General features: G+C 36.4%; 1 protein-coding gene across 2 annotated transcripts in view; it reads left to right on the forward strand.

Moving 5' to 3' along the window:
- Positions 1-13,264, forward strand: part of slc6a9 (solute carrier family 6 member 9) — an 88,578-nt gene extending 75,314 nt beyond the window's left edge. For both annotated transcript variants that reach the window (XM_056477794.1, XM_056477795.1), the window contains 10 exons: positions 902-1,172; positions 2,523-2,655; positions 4,911-5,045; positions 5,126-5,229; positions 5,614-5,851; positions 6,465-6,599; positions 7,536-7,635; positions 7,720-7,820; positions 7,914-8,084; positions 10,406-13,264. In XM_056477794.1, the coding sequence (XP_056333769.1) occupies positions 902-1,172; positions 2,523-2,655; positions 4,911-5,045; positions 5,126-5,229; positions 5,614-5,851; positions 6,465-6,599; positions 7,536-7,635; positions 7,720-7,820; positions 7,914-8,084; positions 10,406-10,648 (1,631 nt within the window). In that variant the 3' untranslated portion in view covers positions 10,649-13,264. The remainder of the gene's footprint in view (positions 1-901; positions 1,173-2,522; positions 2,656-4,910; positions 5,046-5,125; positions 5,230-5,613; positions 5,852-6,464; positions 6,600-7,535; positions 7,636-7,719; positions 7,821-7,913; positions 8,085-10,405) is intronic.
- Positions 13,265-14,732: the final 1,468 nt, after the last annotated feature.

Raw genomic sequence — 14,732 nt, forward strand, 5'->3', positions numbered from 1 at the left:
GTAGACATGAAATAAATGATCAGCCACCGCTAATGCAAATTACCGTCCTAGTACCGAATTTAACAGAGTATCTCACCAGATAACTTTGGAAAAAGGTTTTAGACAGAAAGATATCACTGCCACACAGAGAACTTAGAGCGATCTGCTCACACACACAACAGCGAGGGGAAACAGGAAGAGAACTCGATGAAGAGCGCAAACAGCACGCTTTTATAACTGGCGCCGCCCCACTCACAGCTGCACCTGATATCCGCTCATGTGGAGAGAGAGAGAGAAAGAGAGACAGATAGAGGATACAACACACACAGGAACAATACACACTAGCATTGTCAAAATAATGTTACTCAATATGTAACACCACCGTTTCCTTACTCCATGAAAGTAAAGGAGTAAAGAGTGAAAGTAAAGAGACCGAATGGAGGAGGCGCATTCTTTATCCTCGTGCTGCAGATGGTCTGTTTAACTGTTTTCTTGCTAGTGAAGCGTTCAGTTTTTCTCTTACAAAGTTCACCATGTAAAAAGGCAAATGTGCCATGGCACGATGCAACTGACTCTTAAAGGGAAAGGGAGATGAGTCTCTGATTGGTTTAATATACATTATGCTCAAAACACACCCATAACTCATTAAGAGAATAAGCACAACCCTCTCAGAACATGCAGCAGGATGCAGATCATATTTTTCCATCCCTAAAATAGCAAAAGTAGATTCGGACTCGCCCTTAATGCTTTTGCGTTAAATCGTTAAATAGATCGTTAAATAAAGCCTAAAATATTTAATATGTACAACATTTTAAAACTTTTAAAAAATGTAGTTTAAGTATTACCTTCTGAGTTTTTGAAATCCAAACATCCCTAAAATGCTTCATTTTTAATCTCTTGTGTTGTTTCTCTCTTCTTTAAGGTGTGGGCTATGGAATGATGGTAGTCTCCACCTACATTGGCATCTACTACAATGTGGTGATTTGCATTGCATTTTATTACTTCTTCATGTCCATGACAAATCTGTTGCCCTGGACGTACTGTAACAACCCCTGGAACACCCCTGACTGCAGCGGAGTGGTGAGCACTGCTCGTGCCAATGCCACCTTCGCCAACATGTCTGCTGTTGTGTCTGGGGTGACTGAGATAGTCAACCGCACCAAGAGGACCAGTCCCAGTGAAGAGTACTGGAGGTATACTTTCATTCATTCATTCTTTTTTCTTTTCGGCTTAATCGCTTTATCAATCTGGGGTCACCACAGTGCAATGAACCACCGGAGGTACACTAATATTGTATAATATTTATGTCATATTTTATTTTGATGGTCCGTTTGTTGAATTTGTTACATTGCAACTAATTCTCATTAGATTATAAGTAGGCTGTAAGGTGGGGTTAGTGTAAGTTGACTGTACTTGCAAAGTTTCTTATTATCAGTTAAATATCTATTGAAGGAGCAGTATCAACAGATGATATTAAGCAGACAGTCTACTAATACTCAAATGGACCATCAAAATAAAGTGTTACCAATATTTATTCTCTCCATCGTTTGTTTTTTTCCTGCATGTTCTGCATGCTGATTGAACAGCATGACTTTGATCGGACAAATGTATCTCAAGCAGTGTGAAGCACTTTTAAAAAATCATATTTTACAAAATAAAAATGAAATGGTATAATAAATAATAACAAATATTTTTTATTATATGAAGACAAATGTATAAGTCTTGCATTTCACTTTATTTTTCAAATGTAGAAATGAAAATAGCAGAGAGGATGTTCAAACGTTAGCATATTTAGTGTTTTTGGAAGATTTTCAGACCAAAATAATACGAGATTTAATACAGCTTTAATTTTCTCCTCCATTAAAAAACACAACTATCATACTTTACAAAAGACACCCACCAAAATGTCATATATAACAATGTGAAACCAAAATGGGAGGTGTTGTCTTTGACCTTTATACATAAATTCAGGGGGAAATAAAAGCCCTAGAGAGCTGAATATCAGTATAATTATTCAGTCAATCTATTGCTCATCAGCACTGAATATTCATGACAGGTTTATAATTGAAAGCTAGTAATTAATACATGTTTGGCGCTTGTATTGGACTTGACAGATGTGTTTGTTGAATAATGTTTGAACGCTATGTAGGCTGACATAACAAGACAATGGCACAGAAAGGCACAGAGTGTTTTGTTTTGTTTTCCAAGAGTGCGATTGCATGTGGTGTGTGTAATGAATGCTTCACTATGCTGCCAGTGGTCAGAGTCGTGTGTGGACCGTGTAACATCTTTAGAAATGATTGCCCTCCGTGTTTTATGAAAGACATTCTTGTTCTTGCATTCTGTTATCTCATTCATTGTGACAGAGGTTGGTTTCTAAATGAATTGTTTAGATTTTTTTCACTCAATGCTTAAACCTGAAGTGAAGGACTTACAAAAATAGATTTAGATTAGTGTGATAAAATTGATGAGGGAACGGTTCTGCTTTATCTCACATCCTGCAGCTTCTCTTATGCCTCTTGCTGTTTTTTTTGTTCTGTCAGGAACTATGTGCTAAATATCTCTGACGGCATTGGGAATTTTGGTGAGGTGCGTCTGCCTATCCTGGGCTGTCTGGCTGTGTCCTGGTTTGTTGTGTTCCTCTGTCTTATTCGGGGAGTCAAGTCATCAGGCAAGGTGAGTAAAACATGGCGTCAGGAAAGCCAAGGTCATTGCAGGTCAATGTTTTTTTTTATACAAATATTCTCAAGTTACTGTATTGTCTGGATACAAGTTAAGAGTCAAAATTGCATTGTTGTGGAAAAAACAGACTCACACTTACACATGCATTGCTCACGCATGCTCATGTGTACACACACACTGTAACAATTGCTGTAATTTTTACAGTATTACTGGCAATCAAAACTGCCAGTAATACAGTAAAATGTACAACCACACAGTGCTAATAATTACTGACACTACAAAAACTACTATTAAAATTACATCACAATTAAAATTGTTCATTTACAGTGCACTGGTAAATTTTACAGCAACTTTTTACAGTGCATGCATACACACAGCATGGTGTACTCTGAAGTAAACCTGTGCAAAATATTTATGTTTCATTTGTAAAAAAATTTTTTATGCCTTATATAGTTGATGCCTTATATCTTTTAAAATGCCTTATATCTCTCTAAATAAAACTAATACATGCACAACACAATTTACATTTACAAAATCCAACAATTTGTGAATTTACAAGTAAAAAATAATAAATATTTTCAGAGAATTAATTGAATTTGCGTACTTTTGAATCATGTTTTGAATTTACGAATTGGATTTGCATATTTATAAATCATGTTTTAAATTTATGAATTGGATCTGTGTATCTTTAAATTGTGTTTTGAATTTAGGAGTTGGATTTGTGTATTTTTGAATCGTGTTTTGAATTTACGAATTGGATTTGTGTATTAATGAATTGTGTTTTGAATTCACACATTGTATTTTGTAAATGTAACTTATGTTGTGAATGTATGAATTTTATTCTATAAATGTATTATTTTTGTAACTGATCTGGCTCCATATTGTAGAGGTTTATTTTAGCTAGATGGAGTGAGTTATCTAATATAAACCACCAGAGTAAGCTATTTTGCTTGTGAGTTGTGTTGTGGATGAAATATAGACAAAATTATAATCATACTCGACAAAAGGGACAGACAAATATGTATTTACATTTGTATTTTGAGGCTTTAACATAAACGAAAATACAGGCAGGACCTTATTCAACCAAAAATGACATTAAGAGCGGAGAGATATGACACATGACGGTTAAAGGGACTTGGCTTATACTCAGCAGTCTATATGTGTTTGTTGCCTCATTATAAAATATACATGGCACATTTTATAATATATACCTTAAACTAACAAAAGATACATTTAAACAGACTTTATGCCATTTTGGGGTGGAGACCATACCCTGCATTTTGCATTCTGACGGAATGGCTGGCTGCTGCTTATTAAAGCCTATCTTTCACCAGGCGTGATGCAACACACCACACCGCTTATTTAAAAATACTAAACATTGTTTGCCATATCAGGAATGCTATTATATGACCAACAGAGGACCATATGAGAACATTATATTGATGTCCCAAACATCCTTTGTAACATTTAATATGTCAACATAAAATTACCAAATTGGAAGATCACCATGAAGTCATTGAACAGCAGTGCTAACCAAAAGAGGATGTTTTAGGAATATCCCTCATTTTATGTAAAGCTTTGGGACTTTTGTAACCTTTAGAGAATGAAGCAAATATATCCAAATAGGTCCACTCTTTGTGTGTTTTGCTTTTCTAATGTTATTTTGCATCAGGCAAGTCACTTTAAAATGGTTACAGCACATTTTAAATGAAAAAAGAAATTAATAAATAAATAAAAATAAATACACACACACACACACATATGGTTGTTGTATAAAATAAAAATCTTAAACTAAAAAAAAAAACTAAAGTTAATTCAAATTAGAACTAACAAATAAAAAAGCCCACCTGAACTGGAAGTTGTTGGGACTTACTTCTGTACTTCCAAGTAAAAGTGAATATTAAGTAAGGGGTGGGGCTTTCGTTTGCGCATCATTCACTTATAGCAAACTTACAGTTAGAGGGGCAGAAGCAAATGGCCAGACTTTGATTAAAGATTACCAAAACATCCATTTTTTTTCAGTAGATTAACTTGCACAGATTAATTGTTCACCTAAAGAATAACAATGAAAGCTAGCAAAATTTGATTTCATAATGACTTAGAAATTACTAAAACCGAAATACAAATAAAGCTAAATAGAAATATGAAAAAGACAAATGTACATATCAAAATCTCTAAAACTTAATGAAAAACTAAAAATGTTAACTCATTCAAATGATTAATAAATACTCAATTACGTCTTTTATCAGGTGGTGTATTTCACGGCGACCTTCCCTTATGTGGTGCTGACGATTCTCTTCATCAGAGGAATCACTCTGGACGGAGCCATCAGTGGTATTAAATACTACTTGACCCCACAGTGGCAGAAAATTCTAGACGCAAAGGTCTGTTCATTTCACATTTGCATATTTGCCAAGTGACCACTGATTTTAATAGGCATAATGAAATATTTTGTGTTGTGTAGGTATGGGGGGACGCTGCCTCTCAGATTTTCTATTCGCTGGGCTGTGCCTGGGGGGGCCTTATCACCATGGCATCATATAACAAGTTCCACAATAACTGTTTTAGGTAATAAACACATCAGCCATCTGAATTGATTCATTTCTGATTACTGAGCAAGAGCTTTGTAGCTATTGTAAATGTTTGGTGACTCACAATACCTTTGGCTTGATTTACTCTGCAGCGCCCCCATGTGGATGATACTGACTGCACTTTAACTCATGAAAGATTTTAACCTGATACTTCACCACAGAAAATATTTACTCAACATTTATTCAAATAGTTCTAAGCCTTTATGAGTTTCAATATGTTTTTTGAGCAATGTTTTGAAATTGATAACGTACATCTATAGTAAGAAAAAAACTATGGAAGAGCAATTTTTTGGTGGACTATCCCGTTACTTGTTTGATTTGACTGGAAATTGAATGGAAATGTTTGTCTGTTTTCAAACAGGGACAGTATCATCATCAGTGTAACCAATTGTGGCACCAGTGTGTACGCTGGCTTTGTTATTTTTTCAATCCTGGGATTCATGGCTCATCATTTGGGGGTGGACGTGTCAGAAGTGGCTGATCATGGTCCAGGGCTGGCATTTGTGGCCTACCCAGAGGCCCTGACACTGCTGCCCATCTCACCACTCTGGTCCCTGCTCTTCTTCTTCATGCTCATCCTATTGGGTTTGGGCACTCAGGTATTCATTTTGTACTGTAACTGTTCCTGATATATCATTACTAAAGTTTCTATAATTACACTGACTTAAAAGTTTGCAGTCTTTAAACATTTCTAATACTGAAAACCAGAGATTAAGTAGCAATATAAAATTGTAATATAAAGTAGCCATATAAACTTCTATTACACAATATATCCATCTCAAATTATATATTGAAAAGTCATATAGAGGAATTTTTTTATTTGAATTTTATTAATTAATTTATTTTTAATTACACTTAGTTAAAATAACAGTGTTTTAATTAGTTTTGAAAACCATGATTATTACACCAAATATGAGTTTTGCAGTGTTCTGAAGTTATAACATTGGTTTCAATTTACTAGAACTTTTATGTGAAGCTGCTTTGACAGAATCTACATTGTAAAAGTGCTATAGAAATAAACATGAATTGAATTGAATTTAGTAATCTTAAAAACTCATTTTTGGTTCTTTAAAGCCTCTAAATGACTATTTTTATTTTAAATTTGGCAGAAGTGTCATCAGAAGTTTATAGAATATATATGGAAAAAAGTGTTGTTTACTAATAATTTATGAAAAATTCATATAATTTCTGATGTTTTTTATGTTGTTGTAGTTCTGCCTGTTGGAGACTCTGGTGACGGCTGTAGTAGATGAGATTGGAACTGACTGGATTATCAAAAATAAGACTTATGTCACACTGGGAGTTGCTGTAATAGGTTTCCTTCTTGGAGTGCCACTCACTACACAGGTGAGCACACACACACACACAAACACAAACACACACACACGCACACACACACACACACACACACACACACACACACGCACACACACACACACACACACACACACACACACACACACACACACACACATTTATGAGATTTACCAAAAAATGCCCTCACAAGGTTTACTATGGAGCCAAATCAGTCACAAAAATAATACATTTATAGAATACAATTCATACATCCACAACACAAGTTACATTTACAAAATCCTATTTGTAAATTCAAAACACGATTCATTCATTCATTCATTCATTCATTCATTTTCTTTTCGGCTTAGTCTCATTATTAATCTGGGGTCGCCACAGCGGAATGAACCGTGAATTTTTCCAGCATATGTTTTACGCAGCGAACAAACATGACTTAAAAGTACAGAAATCCAATTCGTAAATTCAAAATAGATTCATTCATTTATTGATTCATTCATTTTCTTTTCGGCTTAGTCCCTTCATTAATCGAGTCGCCACAGTGAAATGAACCGCCAACTTATCCAACATGTTTTATGCAGTGGATAAGCAGCATTCAAAAGTACACCAATCCAATTCGTTAATTCAAAACACGATTAAAAAGCACACAAATCCAATTCGTAAGTTCAAAACACGATTAAAAAGCACACAAATCTAATCCGTAAATTTAAAACATTATTTAAAAATACACAAATTTAGTTCATTTGGTCAAAATATTCATGATTTTTGCTTGTGAATTCACAAGTTGTGTGTTTACAAATTGACAAATTAGATTTTGTAAAGGTGAATTGTGCTGTGCATGTAGGAGTGCATTTTCATAGTTTACCAGTATTGCTATACTTGTGAGGGCATTTGAAATTTTGAAATGCAAGGTACGCACACACATCCTTTATCCATAGCCTGACATGAGTTTTTGTCCTGTTTGTGATGTAGGCAGGAATTTACTGGTTGCTGCTCATGGACAACTACGCCGCCAGTTTCTCTCTGGTCATCATCTCTTGCATTATGTGCATTTGTATAATGTATGTCTATGGTGAGTCCTCTAAGTCACTTTCTAAATGCTCTACATAAGCCATGTTAGGTGAGGTGTTCATTTTCACAACTGTCTTCCTTTTAGGTCACAAGAACTACTTTAAAGATGTGGAGATGATGCTGGGCTTCCCTCCCCCAATCTTCTTCAGGATCTGCTGGAGATATGTGTCTCCTTTCATTATTACTGTGAGAGACAGTCTGTTTTTATTCATTATTATACATTTCTTTCCACATTCTTCAAACTAATCCTTCTTTTTGGTTGTTTTTTTTCTCCCACAGTTCATTCTGATATTTACAGTGATACAGTATAAGCCTATTACCTACAATGACTACGTCTACCCCGGTTGGTCATTGGTCATTGGGTTTGCCATGGCTTTGTCTTCTGTTATCTGTATACCTATATATGCTCTGTTCAAGATTGCCATGTCTGAAGGATCCACCTTTTTGGAGGTAAGATGTGTTCTGCTTTAAGTGCTGTATATAAAGTACTTAAAGGGATTATTCACCCATTAGTGAAAATACTCGCCCCTCACACTTCTTCAAAATTTATTTGAGTTTCTCTATTTTGTTTAACACAAAAGAGATATTTTGAACAATCTTAGATAATAGTATCCAGGGGTCTGTTCTTCGTACATGGATTACTCAGTTAGCTGGATTTGGATATTGACGATTTGACACGATCCAGGATGGTTTCGTTCTTCAAAACAGATCTGAGAGTTGTTGTCATGGCAACAGTTCTGGTAGCTCAAACCTGCTATGGAGCAGGCTCATTTCACATAAACAGGATTAGATTGGGTCAGTTCAAGCAAAGATAATACTGAAAGTATGTACCGAATTCTGATATTTTCTTACAGTAGTAGATATATACACTTGGGAAAATAGTAAATATATGTTTTAACTATATATATAAAATTATTAATAAAACTTATGCAATCTGCACTCAGAAATAAAAGTACAAAGACTGCCACCTGGTGGTTCAAAGAGAACATTTATTGATTTGAACATTTTAGATCGCTTTAGTACAATATGCTTATGATAGACATGCACAATATGTGACTTTTTAAAAAAGCAATAATACATATGCAGTCATGAACATGTTTTGACAGCTAATATGACGGTGATTTGATGCTTCACAAAAGTTGCAGACACCTTTACCAATATCAAACACCATTTAAGAAACCGGCTACAATAATACTACTAACGTTATGGCTACTATAATAAAGAAAATCCGCTCTAACTGTAAAACTAAATAAATTGCTAAATACTCTTGACACATGAAAGTGTAAAGCCTGCAATCCACAACAAAGGTGGAAAGTTATTGCGTATTATATTTAACAAAACGTTTTCTATGAATGTTATGTAATTTAGCTCACATGGATAATTGAATATCAATCAGATGATGTCATTACTCTGGTGTGCCGTCAGCCAATCGTGTCATTGCTGATTATGATTTTGAGGATTGATAGATCTGTCCTTTACAACACGCGCAGCGATCTCAGATCAGTTTAGCCAAACATTTTAATCTGATTCATGAACTTGTTCAAAGAAGCAAATTAGCCAGAGATCAGTTATCAAGATTAAAAGATCCAGGATTTGTCAAATCATCTTAGATCATTTAAGCGAGCTATGAAGAACGGACCCCAGGTACTTACTACACTTTGCCAATTGTAGGAAAATAAAAACATCATGGGAGTCGAGTCATTGAGTAGATGTTTCCAACATTCTTTGATATATCTTATAAAAAAAATTCACACCAGATTTTTTGGTTTGTACTTTTTTGGTAAATGTTTAAAATGATGTACATTTACATGCAACTGACAAGCATAATTGACGCAGTCAAGTCATAAATCTACTGAAGATTCATTTTTAATGGTTCTATTTTTTTTTACATGGTATTACATTTTTTTATACAGTTTGTCACTTAATGGACAAAAATCACACCTGTATAGTGCCTGTTTCACACTGCACGAGCGTGGATCTGTCAGAAACACATTGAATATCAGTAAAAAAGTAGCAATTTTACCCAATAAATGCATCGATGGTATCCTCAGATTTTTTTTATCAAAATCAAAATCAAAGGAACTTAAACGATTAAAAAATGCAACAAATGTTTATTTGGGCCCGAACTACTTTGTTGTGCTGGTTGTAAGTCTCTTCACATTCCAATAACAATGATTAAAGTAAATAATCTAAATGTGTTTATATGTATTTTTATATTCTGGGTTAGGCATACAACTAAAAAATGTCCATCCAATTAAATGTTATTGGGCAGACAATTCCCATAATTCTGATAAGTAGCCTAAACTGTCTGTCAACAAATGTAGATTTGTACAACTGTAGCCGCACGTGCTTTTGCAAGCTGGAGGAAGGATGACACCATGGCTGAAGTATTTCTTTTAGACAGGTAATATTCTGTTTTAAAACTATTTTAGTCACGCAAAGCTGATATCTGATCACGCATGCGCTGTGAAACAGGCATAAAAAACAGGTGAGTGGACTGGACAAACCACCCGTTGGAAACAGTTTCCTCTCTATATGCACCAGACACTTTTTTTATTTATGCTTCTGGGGAAAAAAACCTCCTAAACTAACTTAGACTTGTCATGTCTCACTGCTGGTTTGAAGTGCTTCTTTTATCCTAATTTGTAAGTCTCTTTGTATAAAAGCTTTTGCTAGATGATTCAATTTGAATTATGTCTTGTAATGCCCCCATATTTTAAAGCACAGCAACTTTTACAACCAAAACTCAACCAACTTGAATTGTTTTGCAGCGTTTGAAGAACTCTGTGAAGCCTGACCCGGACTGGGGCCCGGCTCTCCAGGAGCACCGCAAGGGTCGATACGCCACCGCAGGCCCCGAGTCTGTAGAGGTGTCTCCTCTCAAAGAAGATCTGAAGGACGAGGGCAAAGACAAACTCACGGAGAAGGAGAAAGAGACAGAGAAAAAGGACGAGATTGGTCTGACCATCCCAGGAAGCAATGGCTCGACATTGAACCCCACACCCAGCGCATAGAGGACCCCCGCCCACCCTCCCCAGGACGGTTCCCATTCCCACACTGCGGGACAGGAGACCTTTACATATTGTAAGGGCTTTATGAAATCTAACCTCTAGAGAAATCGGTTGCCATTCAAAACCTATTTCTTTTTTTTCTGTTGTTCACATAATTTAATACAGCCGTTTGTTTGTTTTTAAAGAAACAAAAGACATGTTCATATCCAGGAGGTGTTCGCATACACGCAGTGTGTATATAGCGCATTGTACAATATTTTCACTCTGTGTTGAGTAGTCTGGAGATGTGACTGTAGCGGCAGCAGGAGCTACAGTGAGATTTGGCTTGTGTGTGAGAGTGAGTGTGTGTGTGCGCGTGTAGTGGCGGCAGTGCTGGTCAGGTTTAAAAGCTGAAGACCAAATATTCTTTGTGGCAATGTTGCAATGGCACTGTTAAGGGGAGTCTTATTTTCAGTTTCCATTTCTGTTTATGTTCTCATCGCCCTCCTTTCATTCACAAGAGTTGTCATTGGCATATAATGACAGTGAATGCACCATATTAACTCAGATGTCTACTGTCTATTGACTAGACTATTCATACATGTTGGAGTTAATGCTCTGGCTGATACACACACAAAAAAACAACAGGCCAACAGAATATCAACTCTTATTTCCCTTGAAGTGAGGGCACATCTGCAAAAACAACAAAGGATATTTGGTCTTGAGCTCTTACTGACTTGAGGTATCTGGACCGAGGCATATAACTTCTCAAGCCCATTCTCAGGGTTACACACAATTTGCTTTTATATATGCGAATCGTTTTCCAACACCTTGAGATGAGTTATTGCTGATGTTGAGCGTTAGAGGCGAAGGCGAGAGGTTTTCATGTAGGAACTTCCACGTGAAATGCCAAATCTGTCTAGTCTTCCTGGCAATCCGGAGCCGAGGGGAGCATGTGTGCGATAACTAAAGCAGCTAGTTTTCATTAGACGCAGTACTGTAGTATGCACACTAACCCCGCTCTAAAAAGAGGCATGTTACCAAAAACATGTGCACAGACCTTTGTATTCTGATGATTTTAGTTGGTTTGTTTGTGTTTGTGTGTACATTATTTTGTCGTCTACTTGCGTTACGAGACTTGAAATGGTGTGTATGTGTCATTTAAAGGCATCTGGCTGTGCTGAGCCAAGCGGTCGCAAGATTGAACACTGAACTATAGATAAGTTTGCGTGCAGAAGGACTGGACGAAAAACGTAGCATCGGTCAAAATCATCAGTGTGTAATTGCTGGTTAGCTTTTGTGAGTAACAGAGTTGGAAACGTCAAACTGTCTGATTGTTACAGCTGAAAACACAGCTATTAGGTGTGTTTTGTTTTGGTTTTATAGCCAATAAGGAAGGGACATACTGGTGTCGAGAGTTCGGTCATATTTTTGGTATGGCTAGATGCCGCATATCATATCATTCCAGTGATGTTTCAATAGGGCCCCTACTTACGATGCATAACGGTTGCAGTGGCACATATACATGGATATAGAGTCCTGGTTACACTGTGAATTGTCTGGGAAGTTGCCTGACATCTTTTAACAGGGAAGTCTGGCAACGTAGCTGCTAATATGCTGATGCACCATGTAGAGACTTCTGATTAAACAGTAAATCGCTGTATATAGTCAAAGTAGTTATTACTCTCCTGCCTTGTGCGAGGAGAAATGCAATACACATGACATGCTCTGTTATTTTGAGTCTGAACGGGATGCATACAAGTTAAATAATGTACATTTTCAACTTTCAAGTTAGCTTTATTTTTTATGAAGCTCAAACAAATGTTTCAATCTGATTAATGTGGCTTTTACTACAGGGCCGCTTGATTCTTATTGGTTAATGAATATTCTATTGTGTGCAGATATTTGTGAGGAAACACACAGATGAATTAGTTCCAGGCAAGTTTAGACTGCAGATCACTTCAGATCACTTCAACAAATGATTTTTGTTAAACAACAAAACTAAAACCAGTAAAGAGACAGATTCAATTTGTTTTACCCACAAAACTGCACGGCAAGAATTGTTTTTCCCTCACTAAATGTCTAATAGACATCTAAAATGGTAGATGGTGTGGCTAAAACAAGGCCATATTCGGGTTGTCAAAATTTAACAGATGTCTAACAAATCACAAGTCATCTTGCTTTTCAAAACTTAACCTCAAAACTTATGACTTGGTAAATGGCTGCAGTCAGTGCAAGACTGATCAATTGACAAATCTTTTGTACATATTGATACTTGGTGCCAGAGTATTGATATTGTATTGCGGCCGGAAATTTCATGATAAATCGATATTTTGTACCACCCCTAGTATTTATACAAATTACATATGCATTTATAAGAATTAGCCACTTTCTGACAATACGTAAAATAGCTTCCTCGTGAGATCGAGTTGAAATAATTGCACACCATATGTCGAGTTCAGACTGCATGATTTTTAGCCCCGATTTTGACTCGCCAACAGGTTTGGGAAATCGCAGACAAATGCCTGAAATCACAAGTAAATCAGTGCTCATTCAAGTGAGTAACAATCACACAGTGTGAACTATCAAAGAGGCGATCTGAGAGCATCGCCGATGAGTTGCTGACAGATATTTGGCATGCTAAATATCAGACACTGTCGACGATTCAAATCATACCTTTTAAAATGTGTTCTGATTGACAGTAACATTGGCGATTACCTACAGCCAATGAGAGAGCAGCATCCACTAGTATGGGTATCTGCAGGCCAGCGGGAGATCAGAGGAGACGTTAAAATGTTTCGATGTCACTTCTTGCATGTGTATGGTTGTGAGACGTAGTTTGCAGACCAAGACAAAGTTGTTGGCGATTCTCCTATTGTAAAGTCATGCAGTGTGAAACCCCCTGTTGCCGATCCATCTTGCGATGTAAACAAAGCACCGACAGAACGCTGCCCCAGATAGTCATGCAGTGTGAAAACATCTGTGACACGACTACCTTGAAAATCATGCAGTCTGAACTCAGATCAATCAGAATGAAGCATTCATCCGCTTCGAATGTTATCACTCCATTGAATGGGCATTATCAGTGGTTATCAGCTGATAGATTTGGGTCAGTAGGGTCATTCTGCGCCTACTAGTAGGCTCAGAAGGCTATTATCATCCATCCACATGGTTAATCAGCTATACTAATAGAGAAGACTCCAGATCTGTGTTTACATTACTGTGATGGTTGGGTGTAGGGTTGGGGTAGACATTAATAAAATACAATTAATGGGAAATTTAATAAATAATATAAATAATTCTTGTTAACTTCTGGCCACAGCCGTGTGTGATCTATAGCTGATTAACCATGTGGATGGATGATAACAGCCTTCTGAGCCTACCAGTAGGCACACAGGGCCTCTACTGGCCCATATCTATCAGCTGATAGCCACTGATAATGCCTATTCAATCGAGTGATAGCATTTGAATCAATCATACATCAGCCCTGTAGTATACATTTTAATGGACATATTATTTGTCTTATTTAAAGTATGCTTAGAAAAAAATCCCTACATTTTTAAAATGTTTTTTTTTAATTGCATAAAAATCAAGATGTGCTTGATGACTCAAAATGCTGGAGCAGGTCACAGATAAAGTCAGTATTCAAAATGCCTGATGGCATAATAGTCATTGTTTTATGTACACTTTATTAATCTCTGCATGAAGGTATGATATATGTACAGTATATATATTTTCAAGATTTTATCCAAAAATATACAAAACACAATCTTTAACTTTAGAAAGTAGCAAAAAAAAATTAAATAAATAAATAACAGGACAAAAAAAAGAGAGACCCAACGATAATAAAAGTAACCCTGCTGCCTAACTGGAGATATCGGACTCTCAGGGGAGTAGATAGAGGTTCAGAGGTCATAGTTCAAGCTCACAAACACTAGCTTTTCCTCTGTTAGGCGCAGTAGATTAGAGCAGCAGAGAGACTAACAGCACTTTTATTTGCTGGTTCAGCTTGGCTAGCAAAAGTATGATTAATCGCTGTCACAAAAATGAATGCACAAGACTGAAGCCCTCTCTCATTTGTTTGATATGTGGTCCTCAGACCTTGAAC

This window comes from Danio aesculapii, chromosome 2 (assembly GCF_903798145.1).
Source record: "Danio aesculapii chromosome 2, fDanAes4.1, whole genome shotgun sequence".
In the NCBI taxonomy this organism is placed as follows: Eukaryota; Metazoa; Chordata; class Actinopteri; order Cypriniformes; family Danionidae; genus Danio; species Danio aesculapii.